General features: G+C 50.6%; 1 protein-coding gene across 1 annotated transcript in view; it reads left to right on the top strand.

Moving 5' to 3' along the window:
• The window catches only part of OPHN1 (oligophrenin 1), a gene marked incomplete at both ends in the record, with an annotated part of 38,027 nt that overhangs the window by 1,125 nt on the left and 21,665 nt on the right, over positions 1–15,237 (top strand). The window contains 3 exons of the mRNA XM_010286492.1: positions 3,525–3,586; positions 5,992–6,063; positions 14,718–14,819. Coding sequence (XP_010284794.1) covers positions 3,525–3,586; positions 5,992–6,063; positions 14,718–14,819 — 236 coding nt within the window. The remainder of the gene's footprint in view (positions 1–3,524; positions 3,587–5,991; positions 6,064–14,717; positions 14,820–15,237) is intronic.

The following is a 15,237-nucleotide window of genomic DNA, read 5'->3' on the forward strand; positions in this document are numbered from 1 at the left end:
TTAAAGAGAGTCTGTAAGTGTGACATTGCTGATGTCAGGTGTCTCAGCCATCGCTGAAAGGGGAAGGAAGTAAAGCCTGTTCTTTGGGTTGTTTTATTTAAAGCAATTTAAAGCAGATTGCAGCTTGCCCTTCAAAATCTGATTTCCTTTATGGAAGGTCTGTAGGTGAAATCCACTGGAAATGAGTCACCCTCCAAATCTAATTGCGATAGAGGTGCTGAATCTCCAAACACATCCGAATAAGGGAGTGGAAAAAGTTATAAATAAATGCACCTCCTGGGAGCGGAGGGATCTGAAGCAAACAGCTGCCCAAGGAAAGGAGCGTCTCTCCTCTCGGCTGGAAGGGAAAAAACTCTGACGTCTGGGCCCCTGCGTTGCCTCTCCGCCTGCCTCTGCACGCTGGTCGCAGGAGGGGAGCAGAGCCCGCCAGCGGTGAGCCGCTGCGGTGGGGCTGTGGTGAGCCACTGCCGCAGGGCCGGGGCGCTCGGTGGGCGAGGAAGACTGCTGGAAATGGCAGAGGTTGAGTGGAGGGATTGTGAGTGGAGGAAAGCAAGAAGAGATCACAGCAAATGTAAAACTCTCCATGGTGAAACGAGTCTGTTTCCCTGCTTCTGTTTTTGTTGGGGAATATTTGTTTTGCTTTTTCAAGAAGAGGTCCCCATTTCCCCTATGAAAAAGCCTGGGCTGTGTTCCTCCTCCTACACCAAAGCCTGCAGTGCCTGCTGGGGCTGAGCCGCTTTGCAAGGCTCCCTTATTTCTGAAACAGCAGCAGGGCGTTGACATCTCCATAGCAGCTTCCATCTCCTGCAAGGGTGCCAGAGATCTGCGTGGGAGTGTAGGAGCTCATTTGATGTGCAGGATATGGGAATGCAGCAAAACATTCACAAGCACTTCTTACTGTACTTCAGGGAACATGTTTGATCTGTAAATACAACTAATGGCGCACTTCTTTCTTTGTATGTAGGCAGACAGCAGGCTGACACCCCTGCATGTCAGGTGGTGGCTTTGAATGCTGCAAGTGTGAGTCAGGACAGAGAGGCTGGGTTGATGTTGTCTGTCGTGAGCGGCGCTTTGCCCCAGGGATGTTAATTGTTGCACAAGCACCCGTGTTACACAGTGGTGGCGGTCCCTCCACCAGTCACCTGCACAGGACCTGAATCAGCAGTTCTTTCAGAGATGAATGGAGCAATGAAATCAGATGGCATGTTCCTCCCTCCCAGGCATAGGAACCTGAAATCCTCTGGTTTAAGCAGCTGATGTTCTGGGCATGCTTCTGATGAGGTCAGCTGAGACACTCCCAGGTAGTCCCCAGGTGTGGCTTGGCAGGCAGCGCTTACAGGCAGCCTCCCTGCTTTGCTCTGCTCCACAAGGGTCTGCAAGCGTTGACCCAGGCCAGTAGTGCACGTCCACACTGGTGCTCCTGGACACCACTGATCTGGCAGCAGGGTGTAGCCTGAGCCACGTGTTTGTGGTGCAAGGGCAAATTCAGTGGGTTGCTCTGCAACTGCAGCCAGGAAATGTGTGCCTGGACTCTTCCTGTAGAGTAAGAAAAAAAAACCATCTAGTGAAAATTTTAGGCACTGATATTTTCCCTTTAAGTTCAGGGCTGGATTCTCTTTCTCCCCATGAAAATTCCTTTCCTGGCTCGGGCTCAGTGTCTGTGCACACTTCAGGTCTCACATCATCCTGAGTAACCACAGTGAAAGTCAGTGTGTTGGCCCTGTGGTTGAGTGTAATAAACTATCAGGAGATTGCATGTGCTGGGCTCTGAAGCCCTCACTCTGGAAGAGAACTCAGAAGTTACTGACTCATCAAGAAGGTTATGTTTTGATGATGCCAGCTGAGGGACTGTGTCACGAGGCTGTGGTTTTTCTCTTTTGTGTCTGTCTCAGCAACTGCAGAGTGAATCCTCTTAATACTGGGAGCTCGTACTCGCTGGCTGTGCAGCAGCGTTATGGCTGGGTTTTAGCAGAAGGACAGGTACTTCTCCAAAGGTACCACCTGCAGATGAGGGGAGAGGGCCCTCAGCCTGCAGATGGAGCACAAATGCATCTTCTCCCCTTATCTGTGGGATGAGATATTGCTGTACGTGCCTTGCTATAGGCCTGGTTTGTTTCCTCGTGTGTTACCCCGGCCAGGCCAGGCATGCTGGAGCTCTGGGTGCCGTCCTGCTCAAGAACTCTGGTGTCAACCAGGTGCTTCTGAGGTTCTTTGGTCCCCTCTCAGACAGTCTTTGAATTGCTCAGCAGTGGTCAAGTGCTTCTGTGTGCTTTGCAGTGAGTGCACGGTCTGAACTGCAAGCACAAGAACTACTGTAGGTTTTGCAGAGCCATCCTGTACTTCACACATGGCAGTGCAAGGGTGAGCGCAAGGCCCACAGGACCTGTCCCCAGCACTGCTCCGAGCAGGGTGCTGCTCCCACGGCTGGAGGGTGATGAGTGGCACTGTGGGAACCTTTCCCAGCAAAGTCCCAGGTAGTTCCCAGGTACACTGGGACGGTCAGATTATTCCCCGCAGGCATTCAGCACACAGCCACGCTACATGCGTAGGCAGATGTTTGCCCAGCCTTGTCTTACAGCCTCCTGGAGAAACGAGACTTTCGCATTTCTCCTCGTTTCAGTGCTGTGAGTGCAATTCTGGTGAGAGGTGTTTTCCCCTGCTACAAATTCAGCCCCTTCCTGTGTTCTCCTTTGGTGGGCAGAGAGAAGGGCTGAGTGTTCCCTCTTGGTGGTAACCCTGTTGGTGTGGAGAGAGTCAACTGCTTCTACCTATTCTCTTTTTTCCCCCCGTGCTAAATAAACCTTGTTGTTTCAGTTTGTTAAAAGAAAGGTTTTATATTTTTGTTGTAATTGGATTCCAAGAAAAGTGCTGATCAATTATATCTTTTTGTTTAATTTTTAATATTTTGGGGAGTGGTGTAGAAATGGTCACAGACATTGACATCTCCTGCCTGCATAGGTAAATCGGCTGTGTGCTTCTCGTCGCTGAACATAATCTTTGTCATTCTGGGCTGTTTTAATTTTACAGACTTGCCTTGGTCCTAGAACACACCTGCAGCTCTTCCCAGCTCAAGCAGAGGTGCCAGGCCCGATCCAGTGCTGCTGGCAGCTGTCCAAGCAGCCCCCCGCTGTGGCAGAGCCTGTTCCGCCACGATCCCTGGTGCTGGCAGCTGCGCCTTCCCCTCGTTTGCCCCTTCCCTGCCACCTGCTTTACCTGCTTTGCAGCACAATTCCTAATGAGAGCTAACTAACATTGTCTTCCCTTCCCAGGGTGTCATCTCCCTCATTGCTCTGGGCAGGAGGCCCTCCTCTCCAGTTCATAAATAAATACCCCTCATGGCCAGCCTTTACCGATGGCCTTGCCTAACTCAGTTTCTGCCAAAAGGGACCACCTCTTCTCTGTTTTTTGGCACACCTTTAGATGGTGAAGCTGGGGGTACAGCCAGATTTGGGTACCCCGGCACGTGTCCTGTGCTCCACTGGCACATCCCATCTCCACTGACCAGCCTCTTCTTTTCTTTACAGCCGAGTCCTTTAAGGAGTTCGCGGAGCTGCTCCATGAGGTAGAGCTGGAGAGGTCCATGATGGTAAGATGATCTGAACTATGCTCTGGTAATTACTGCCTCTTCACAATGTCTAAATGCTAAATCATGGCCAGATGGCACCGTGTATCTTGGTGTCAAGCTTCCCATCAGAGGAAGCTGGGATAACCAGGAACACTGTGCTTTATACTACATCTGGTCCACAGAGTGCCATCGCTGTGGGCCTTGAGCAGCAGAGGGGAGGTGCTGGGCGGGGAAGGGGAGAGGTTGTCCCATGCAGTGTCCGAAACCTCTCCTGCATGCCAGGCAGTCATGGAGCCCCAGGGGCCTGCCATCTGCAGCACTAGGTGTTTGTTCTGCAGAGTCAGGTGTGTCTGAGCTGGTAACAAGCTGATTTTGTGGCAAAACAAAGTATTAAAGATTAAGAAGCAAGATGTATTTTTAGCTTCGTTTTTGCCGAGTGCAAGCCCGTGGGTTCCCCTGTGCCCCTGCCCTTGCCCACACAGCTCCCACAGGGTGATGCGCTGCCTTCGGTCGCCTGCTGCATTTTGCCCTCTGCTTCTCCAGAGCGAGTGTTGGCTTCCTGTTTCACCCCTAATTCCAGGAAAAACACAAAGGTTAGGCTCAGTAGAGAGCTCTTACAGCATGCCAGGAATGTGCTGCTTGGCTCTGCTTTCCTCTGCCTCGTGCAGCAGTGAGAACTCATGCCAGGCTGCTGGCTGGGCCAGCGCTGCACGGGTGCCTGTGCCGGTGGGATGCCACTGTCCCCTCTGCGGGTCTGCAGACAGGCAGGGAACGGGAGGAAACCAGTAAGAGGCTGGAGGAAAGCAGCAAGATATTTCTTTATTAATTACATCCCAAGTACAATGGCTCCTTTAGCAGTGGATAAGTGGGTGGAAGGGATCATTGCAGGGATCATGGATGCTTTTAGGGATGCTGTCCAACTTTTCTAAATCTTTTTTTTGCCTTCCACTTTTAGGACCAGTCCTTTCAGTAGCTCAGTCAGGTTTCATGCTCTCACCATGTTGATAAGCTTTAAATTACCCGAAAGGGCTGTGGCAGTGTAGTGTCATATCCCTTTCTCTTCCCTTCCCTTCTCCCTGGTCTGCGGCTCAGGAGACAGACTGTCAGTGGGGACGGGAAGAGACAGCAGGTCGTGTCCCAGTGCCAGGGTTGAGGTGGAGCCCGGAGTGAGTTTTCCTGTGGATTCATGGAGAGGGAGTGCAGAGCGTGTCCCAGGAAAGCATCTTCCAGATATCTGACAGGACTGGAAAAGACACAGGCAGGCTTTCCTTTTTCCCTAGTTGTTATTGTTATTCTCTTGCTGTGACAGATAACCTGCTGTCATTCCTCTTTTGGCTGGATCTCAAGAGAAGGAAAACCTATCATTTATTTGAGAGCCATGTTGTTAGAGCCATCAAGCCCAGTGCTGTCTGTGGTGAGAAACACCAGCCCATGAGAAAGCCACGGCAGGGAGCCAGCCCCAGCCCTGCCATCTGCTTGTGTTAGCTTGGGACCTTCATCATGCCTTCTCTGAGAAGCAGCTCCTGCCCATTGTGGCCTTGCAGAGGTCTTACGGGTTTTCTAGCATTGGAAAACAGCTTGTTTCAGGACTGTGGCAGCCCCTTTCTGGCAGTGTGTTCACCAGCATGAGCATCTGCTATGTTCACTGGGAGATGCTAGCGACTCGACACGTCCCTGCCTCTGGGATCTTAGCCATCATGGCTTTGCATTAAAGACACAGGTGGATGCTGTCGTGGAAAGCAGGGCTAGTGCAGCGGCGTGCCTGAGAGGCTGGAGGCAGTGCAACTGGTTTGTCTGGATCAGAGGAGCCGTTGGCAGAGGGGAAGGAGCTGCAGCAGCACATCTTCTCTGCTGCCTTCCCTCCCATTAGAGCAGGCAGGGCAGCTCGCTGCAGGCAGGGACCTAGCTGAGCTGAAGCAGCAGTCTCCAGTGTGCTTTGAGAATATATTTGTTCTGGTTTGTGCTTCTCAGATTGATAAATGGCCTTGCCTGCTGGGGCTGCTCCTAGCAAGGGCTCACCCAGCAGCTGGCATACTTCGTACGTCCAGTTCTCCCAGCCTTCCTGTGTCTGATAGGGACAGCAGTCCTTTTAAAACAGGATGGGTGGCAGGTGCTGTCACTGATGGGATTGTCCTGCCTGAGCGCAACCTATGGCACAGGGCTGGTGGCAGGCTGGGGAAGCCCATCTGCCATTTACAGGCCATCCCCAAAGCCTTGTGTGCCATGATTGGGGTTTTCTGTGTATTACAGATGGCGAAACGTGGATACGGATGGGTTAAGTGACTTCACTTACGTACAGAGAATAAGTTTGCAAGTCAGAGACATTAAAATCTAAGAGTTCTTGGCTTCTAGCCCTGTTCAGCGTTTATTTAGGAGAAAATGAATCTGTGTCCTGTAATTAAACTCTTTCTGTCTTTGTGCTGTAGGTACAAAATGCTAGTGATTTGCTGATCAAACCTTTGGAAAACTTTCGGAAGGAGCAAATAGGATTCACCAAGGTGAGGCTTGATTGTTTGTTTTAAATTTAAACAGATGTATTTTCTATTACTATGCTTGAATTCAATTTTTTCTCCGGTGTTGTTTTTGTTTTTAAAAAGTAGACAATTGTTGTACTACATTTCGACTTCATGCTTTCAGAAACTTTCCCATCTAATGCTGGGTTTCAGCTGCTGGCATGAGAGAGTCTGTGCTGTGACTTTTAGTCTGATTTTCCAATCATGAGAGGCTCCAAAACCTTTTCCTGAATTCTTTGGGTTCTCTTCTGGCCAGATTCCAGCACTCTCTCTGTCCTCCACGAGGAGTGTTTGTTTCGACCAGTGATCAGGAGATACTCCTTGCTTCTTTTTGTCTTCTCCCCGTTGTTCATTCAGTGCTATTGAGAATAAAATACTTGCCATTGATAAGTGTGTTTTAGAGCAGGAGGGAGAAAGAGCAGTAGAGGCTGGCAGTCCGAAATTGATTATAGTCATAGGGCTTTTGTTATGAAATATTTAAATGAAGCACCTAATGAGTCTTTCAGATGGACCAAACTTCTAAAGAAACAAACTGTGAAAAGCAAATTCGAGCAGAAAAGATTATTTTTCCCTTGTCTGCTATCAAGAAGTCCAGGTTCCACGTTACTTGGTGGCAGCTTGAAATGGGGCTGGCTCTGAACCAGCTCAGAAATGGAGATGTTTTGGAGAACACTTAGGGCTTGGATTCAGCCCAGCCCATCTGGAGTCTATGACGTTTCATAAATACAGGATTTGAGAAACGATACTTGATCACCATCCTGCCCTTCAGAGTCCCCCTGTAACGGTGTGTGTAGGACGCCTCTGAGAAGCCACAGCAGCATGAGCATGGTGGTGGCCGCAGCCATTGCTCTTGTGCTAGCGAAGCTGCCTGCGCTTGCCCGCCGGGCGCTGGGGGAAAGACTCCTCACCTCCGGGCCAGCGGGTTTTGCAGCAGGTGTCAGTGTTACAAGCACATGAACGTGCCCAGGGCCGACAGAAAACTCCCTTCTGATTGATGTGTCTGCATTAACAGTAGGGCCAGCACATATTTAGAAGAGAGTCATGGGGAAGGGGTCATGGGGACAAGGTCAAGCTTATTTTCCCCTCTGTGTTTATGGAACACTTAAGAGGGCAATGGTGTGCAAACGTTAAGATGACAGTATTAAGATGTCCTTCAGGCTGTTTTCTCTTTGGGTAGCCCTTAAGGTGTGTAAGGATTACTTTGCCTGCAGCCCGGAGCGCGCTCTGCTCCCAGAGCCGTGCCGCCTCCCACCCGCGGGTTGCGTACCCTGCCTCCAGCTCCGGAGCTGGCCAGTGCCTGGCTGCCAGGCACTCGTCTTGGCCCTGCAACGGAGTGGCTCCGAGTGCTGGCAGGGTGTCACCTGGCAGCTCATGGCCCTTCCTTGGTCCCCGCTGATGGGGCAGGGTACTCTGGGTGGAGGTGTCAGGCAGTGACCGTGGCAGGACGCTGTTCAGAAGCAGTTAAGAGAGGTGGTGGAGGGTACGGATTCGTTGCAGGTGGCTTGGAGGTCTTTGTGGGTTGACTTTGGTTTGTTTCTTATGAGGAACACGAGCTGCAAAGGTGTTGGGGCACCTTGGTGAGAAGAGGGCTCTAACGCAGCTCCGCAGAAGTGCTCGTACGGAGGAGCTTTCAGGGCAGCACTTTGCACTTTGTGCAGCTGTGCCCATGCTGACAGGGCTTTCTCCAACGATGCCCTGCAGCCTTGAGTGGGTGCAAGTTTCAGAGTGAGCCTCAGCACACTCCAGACCCTTGCCCTCACCTCCGATGCTTTCCTGCACCACTGGCCCGGGTCCTGCTGGGCTGCGTCCTCTGAGTATCCCAAAGGCACAAAGCCTTCCTTCACTTGCCAGCCCACAGAGCTCCTCCGGGTCATTCGCATCGCTCTGCAGAAGGTGTGAAATACAAATGAGGATGCCTCACAATGGTGCTCTGTCAGTGAGGGGTCCCTCTCCATTTCTGCTGTGCCTTCACCAACTGGCATCACCCAGGTAGATCTCTTCTGATTTATACCAGGGAGAGAGAGGCCGAGGCCGGGCTGTGGAGCAGACCGGAGACATGACACACAGAATTTGTGCCTGCTGCTTCGTTTCCCATATTTTGGCAGAGTTGCCTTCTGTGAGATGTTTTCTGTTCTCTTTGCAAGATGCTGAAGCCAGATAGGAAGAGCCTTTGAATTGGGTCTTTGTGATGACGCTGGCTGGAGGGCAGCCAGTTGGTCTGACTAAGACATCTGAGTCTGCATTAACCCATTTTCCCGGGGATGAATGGAGTCTCCTCAGTCAGATGATGTGCTCCCACACAGGGGAGCCCCTGGGGTGTCACTAGGACCTGCTGCAGCCGCCCCCCTCCAGCCACCTTCCCCTGCTAGTGACCGACCTGTGGGATCGTTGCTCTTCCCGTGACTTGTTGGTGAATGTTTGTATGTGTAGACATCAAGAGTAAAAGCGGAGGATCTGGGATCCCCTAAGCTGACCCATTTCTCAGCCCTGGCCCTGGCATCTTGCTCTGCTCAAAAAAAGATCTCAAAGCTAGAGAGCCGGCGAGAGTTCATGGCTGGGGTGCTGTATTGATGTGGTGAGCGTGTAAAGGAGCCAGCGTGATCCAGACTGCTGCGAGCGCGAGGAAGGGCACGGATGGTCTCGGGGAGGCACAGGCATTGCTCAAGGGAGAGCGCGCATGGGGTGGTCTGTTTTCTCATTTCATGTTAGATCATATTCATGGAGGCTACACTGCGTGCTCGGTCCACGCAGTCTATGAAACGCCGTGCTGTGTGCCATCTCTGTTCGGCAGAAGCCGTCCGAGAGCATGCCTGGTGAAAGCCGTGCCTCCCCGTGAGGTTTGAAAACGAGCAGAGTAGCATGTGGGGTGGTGGGGTTCTTGATTAGTAGGGGAAGGAGGCGTAATTAGAGGGATGTGCTCACTACAAATGGGAATGTGAAACAGGATGGTAGGACTCGTTGAGGCCAGGATTGAATTGAAAAAGTTTCATTCCAATTCCACTTGGAAGGAGGCAGCTTTTTTTTAAAAAAAAACCAAAAAAACAAAAAAACAAAAAAACAAACAAAAATGAAAACACAAAGCAAAACAAAAAAGTCAGTTGGGAAAAACTTGTTTGGACTCATTGTAAGCTGCGGGAGGAATGTTTACTATGCTCTGGGATGCAGAACAAATACAGTGTTTTTCAAATAGTTCTTACATAGACGATAACATGTATTCCTAAAAGCACCTTGTTAATTCTGTTATTAATATTTTGTTAATAATTTTAACAGAAAGGCAGGACAGTAACTTCTGCTTGCTTTCATCTCTGTGGGAGCAAGGTCTAAGGAGCGTTTGAGAGAATGCAGTGGGTGAGGGAAAAAGACTGGGTTATATTAAGTGTGGTTTTATAGAAATGCTCTTTCTATACCCCTCAACAGCATTTTACTTTTTAGAAATTATCTTTTTTTTTGTATTAAATGCTGATGTATCATAAAAATTAGTTAAACTTGGGCATGAAGGTTTTTTTTCCATATGAACATATTTCTCTTTTTCCCATTTCTTCCTTCTGCCATTTGCCACCTGAGGCTGCAAGACGACAAAGAACCTGCTGCCCATCTCACAGCTTCAGTTCCTCTCCAGCAACAGCTTGTGGTTTTCCCAAACTGATTTGGGGTTTGAATTTATTTAGTGCTGTCATCTTTATCGAGGGATAGTGAACGCATCACCGTTTGTGTTCATTACGGGGCGTCCATGTTGTGAGCGCAGTAGCTCTACTGCAATTTCAGCAGTATTCTTGTTGCCTTCATCAAAACAGGGCATGCTGGGGTGGGAAATGCAGCAGAAGCGGATTCATTTCCTATTTACAGGCTTTTATCTTGTGGCATTTCCCAGGCTCTGCTCAGAGCCCCATTGTGGCTTTGCTCTCAGGAGGCAGCAGGGACAGGGACGTGCGGGCAGGGACAGGCAGTGGGGAGCCCGGCAGCACCCGGCACTGGCTGTGCACCCGTCTCCCGCTCACGTCTGGCTACACATCCTGCTGCGTGCTGATCTTCCACCCGAACCCCTGCAGATGTGTTCGGAGGTGGAGGCTCCCGGCAGGCAAAGCGTGTTTCGTTTTGTTTTCTTTAAGAAGAGAAGTAGCCACGTGAGTTGGGCTCCTTGCTTGCAGCTCACTCTGCCTCTTCTGCGATGGGAATTTCAGAGGATCCTAATTAGCAACTAATAGTTAAGGGAGAGTAACTAATAGTTAAGGGAGAGTTTTGGTGAGTCAGTTTGCCCCTTCCCCCCTGGTCCTCAGCTGCTCCATCTCTCTCTCAAGCTGGAACTGAGCTGCTGCTGAGGGGCTCTGGCTTTGCCCTGCTCGCGGCAGCAGCCGCCATGCAGGGCAGGACCCCACACACGCGCAGCTAGCTGAAGCTGCTGGTGGATCGACCGCTGGACTGGGCAGCCTGTGCTGTCCTAGGACTCCTGCGCGTTTCTGATTAAAGCAGCATCAGCTGAAGCTTGGAGAGCGAAGCTTTCGAAGAGCACCCTCCCTCATTGCTGTGCGACTGCCAGCATTCAGGTGAAAGTGCCTCAGTCTCTCTTGGTGAGCAAGTAAATGAAAGCTGGGTGGCTTCTTCGACTTGGCAAATCTTAATGGGAAGGTAATGCTGTCCTTTGCTGAATATTCATGAGGAACTAATTTGTGCTCATGTTTCCAGATTGTGCTTCAGTCTGGGTGGGTTTTTTATGTTGTTTTTCCTCTTGGCTTGCTCTGTTCAGCAGCCAACAAGCTGTTAGAAGCCTTGGCTTAACAATCAGGAGGGATTTGTAGTTCATCCTTCTGCTTTTCAGTTATATGTTAATTAGCCAGTGTGGGAAATGATTGGCAAGTCCTCTTTTAGTGGCCAAAAATGCCGTTCTGCGCTGTCCTCCTTCCCGCATGGCAGCAGTTCTCCTGCAGGAGCGAGGTGTGCTCTGGACGCCGGTGTCTGTCTCAGCCATCGTTCCCCATCCCTGGGGAGAGCTCAGCACTCCGCATGCCCGGCACAGCCATGTGCCCCTGCCTGCCCACGGGTGCTGGCGGAGGCACACCCTGCAAGAGTTGTTATCTGGCCTCAGCTCCTGCTGCAGAAAAGTTCTTCTATTGCTCCCCCAGGCTTTTTCTTTCTTTTCACTGATCGTTGCTGCTGTGGAGATGGCCTTCTGCCGCAGAGTGGCTGTGTCTTCCTGCAGGGCACTGCCCATACGAGCTGGTGGCAGAGCTGCTGCACAGGTCCCTGCTCGTGGTCTCCCTGTGGCCACAGGTTTGTGGTCCTGTGGCCGTCTACACAGGCACCATGGCCACCCACAGCTTGTGGTCTCCCCGTGGGCTTGCGGTCCTGTGGCCATCTGCATGGGCACCACAGCCACCCACAGTGACGTTGCCTCTCCTGGGGACGAGATGCTCATCTCACTGGGAGCTGTGTGCTCCCAGGCTGCTGCATCCAGAGGCGCATCCCCCTGCCCGCGGGCTCTGCCGTGCCCGGCTGCAGCAGCACCAGGCTCCGGTGTGGGTAGCTGCTCCCTCGCCCCATGCTTTCCCACAGGCTCCTGGGGCAGGCGAGCAGCTGCCCAGCCGGAGAGCGGAGTGTGGGAGAGGTTGGTCCCTGCTCTGGGCTGGAGAGTGGCTGCTGTCCCTCGTGGTCGCCCCACCAGGGTGGGGATGGCTGAGTCACCCTGCGTGTGCTGCTCGCCGGCGTCGAGAGGCAGGATGGGACGCCTGGAGCGGTGCTGGGAGCGTGGGAGTGCGCTTCAGCCCCTCTCCTGCTGCCCCCTCAGCTGCTCACCTGCGGGTCCCCTAAGGAGTGGGGCTGGCACTCTCCCTTGCTGCGCTGAGACCACCTCTGCGTGCCACCTCTGTGGGGCTAGCTGAGCTCTTGCTGGATGGGTTCGGAGCTAGCTTTCCGTCATTGGGGGATTTTGGGACCTGTTGCTGGTGTAGCCATCCTCTCTGAGCTGCAAGAGTCCAGCAGCAGGAAAGGTTTGAGCTGCAGACCCGCAGCACTGCGTCGGCCGCCGGTACTCCTGGTGCAGCTGTGTTTCACTGCACTTCTGTGGCCTTGGGGTTTGGCGGCTCCTCGCTACAGAAATGAACACAAGCCTAGATTCCTGGCTGCATTAGCTGTAGCATCTAATGGCACAGGCAGACAATCCAGAAGTGTGACCTTACAGACATGGTAATTGCTGCTTTGCAAACGCTTCTGCTTCTCTGGGTTTGGATTTACTTATCAGGGGTGTTAGTCACAAGGGTGGTGTTTTGTTTTGACAGTCCTTCCTGGCATCGGCTCTGCAGCTGCAGTGCTGCTTAAATTAGGTTTCACTGTCAGAGGACTCTGCTTCTCTGGATTTGATGTAGATCTCTCTTCATTTTGAGGCATGAATTTGCTAACACGGCATTACAGTATCCCTGATATTGCGGAGGATGATACCAGAAGACTCCTCTTCAGGGTTTTGTGATTACAGGGTCTCCGAAGGGCAGTAGGTGTGATTTCTGGGATAAAAAGGTTTGCTGGTCTAAGCCTGCCCTACTTCAGACAGTTAAGTATAAGCAGGGATATCCGAGTTGGTGCCTCTGCAAGTGTTACTGCATTTTTCCATAGTATTTGTGCTTTCACAATAGCAACGTGCAAGGATTACTTGTGGGGTGAGAAATCCTTTTCTTAGGAAGGCAGGCAGCAGTAACGCTTGTCCACCCTTTGCCTGAGGTGCCTCTAAGGAGCTGGTGCCCACCAACACGAGCCCAAGTGCTGATGGCAAGCTGCTCCTCCAGCAAAGGCCGAGATGGCTATTGGCAGGAGATCTGACCTTGCTGCTGATGCGAGTGCCTTTGCGCTTCTGTGACAGATGCTACCTACGATGGGTAACGTGGGGAGCTGTGCAGGCTTCATGTGCTCCAGGAAACAACGTACGAGCGTCTCCCTGTGTGTGCCCACCACAACATAACCTTTCTTCTTCCAGAGGCAATACGGCAGTAGCTGCTGTGAGTGACAGGCTGAGAAGACAGACGGTTAGGCGGGGGTTAACTGTGCTGAGCCAAAAGACCAGTTTTAGGAGCCCCCAGGCGTCCCACTGTGTAGGACATCCCATGAGACAGACTGAACAGTCCATGCAAGTGGAATGGGGAAGAAAAACCTCATGGCAGGAGAACTGACTAAAGGAAGAGAAAGGACTTTATTTAGGAAACACAGCTTCAAACTTCAGAGTCACTGCTGAATTCAGGAGGAAAATAACTACTATCAACCAGTCTGGCAGAGTCCATCTGCTTTGTTTCGTGATGGCATTGGTGTGTGTTTGCTTATTCATGCATATCTGAATGGGGACAAGAGAACAGCATTTCAGGGCTTTTAGGAGATAATGGAAAGGTATCATTAATTCCACAGTAGATTGGGATTTCCTAACTCTGCTTTCCACTTTCTTGAGCTTTCAAAAGCTAGACAGAGGATTTGGGTGTCCTATACATACCCTGTAGTATATATACTCTAGTCCTCAGCTACTTGGACCTGGCATTGGGGCTGCTGCCTGGCTGGAATTTCCTTATTTTAGCAATTTAACTGCCTCACAGCAATCACTGATGGCTCAGTTACCATCTGATGTGGGTATTTGTCAACCTGGCTTCTGCTCATGGTTGTTTCTTGATTGCCACAGTCCTCTGTGGTTTCACAGTCATTATAAGGCAGAAGCAAACAGCCAAGTCCTCAGCTCGGCTCCTCCAGGCGTTCTCTCTGGGTTTTGTTCTCAGATGTCTCCTTTTTCTCTCTTTCTAGACATTTACCCTTTCAGGTTTGCCAGTGCAAACAACTCTTTTTGTTACAGTGCTTCCTTCACAGAATCTTTTTTTCTTAACAAATCAGTCCACACTTTGTGTTTGCATGCCTGTGGTAGTAGTTGAGATGTACAATCGGTCAATAAGAACCAGACCATCTGCAGGGGACCTCCAAGAGGTGAAATCTTCACATTGCATATTGTGAAACACCCATGTTTGAGGCAGTGTTCCCCTGGGCTGTATTCGGGCTGGGCACTAAGCAGTAAAACTTGTGTAAGCTTTGACTGCAAGGTTTGAGATCTCTCTTTCCACCACTGTTAATAACAAGATGATGACTTCCCTCCCACTTACCGCCCTTCTTGTCTTCTGCTCCCGTTCCGATACTTTTCAGAAACACATGATAAAAGCTTCAAAGCAGAAAGTGGCCAAACTCCTAAAAATTTTTTTCTTATCCCAGACATGTCTTTGACATTAAAGTATTTACCCAGTTGTTTCTGAACCATGTGAACAGCACATTAGCAAATTATGAATATTTTCCCCGTGTATTAGTATGCCTTGAGATTACTTGACACTGAAGAGCTTGCGAGGGGAACAATACCTTGTCAGTGGGACTTTTGCCACAATGCTGACATGACAAAATACTTCAAATGCCTGTGCCACCAAATATTACCAGAGCGTGGTCTTGAGGTGTAACTAAATCCAGTGTAACCAACGGACTGTGAAAGCAAAGCAAATGGAAAGTGGCCTGTTCTGGTGGGTGCACCAGAAATGTTCCATGGGAATACTGAATTGCAGAAAAGACCTTGGCATTGTTGCATGTTCTTATCTGAAAAAAGCCAATAACTGGTTCTACTTCAACTCTTGCATCTACAGGAAAGAAAGAAAAAGTTTGAAAAGGACGGTGAGAAGTTTTATTCTATGCTGGATCGCCATTTGCATTTGTCTTCCAAAAAGAAGGAATCCCAATTACAGGAGGTGTGTATGGAGTTCTCTTCAGAGTTGGATCCAGAAGCAACACCACCAGCTGCTCTAGACCTTAAAAAAGAAGAGGCGGGGGGGAATCATCCCTTTCAGTAACCAGTGGAAATTGATAAGCAATTAAATCTGCCTGAAGCCTGTTCACTTGAGACCAGGGATATCAAGGTGATGGTTCACCATAAAGTGACCAAGCAGCAATAGTGGCTTTATGCATTGTCATCTCTTTTTCTCACCCCTATACTGTAGGGCAGTGATGGGTTACACTGGCACAGCTGGGGACTGGCCACTCTTTGAAATAGCTTGAGGAACTGATCTGGCTGAAAAATAACTGGTTATTATTATTTTTCCATCCTGGTTTCCTGCCTAGCCCCTGGTGTTTGCAAGGGTAGCTGTGGCAGCAGGCCCGTGGGGGGGG

This window comes from Phaethon lepturus, unplaced genomic scaffold (genome assembly GCF_000687285.1).
Source record: "Phaethon lepturus isolate BGI_N335 unplaced genomic scaffold, ASM68728v1 scaffold28824, whole genome shotgun sequence".
NCBI lineage: Eukaryota > Metazoa > Chordata > Aves > Phaethontiformes > Phaethontidae > Phaethon > Phaethon lepturus.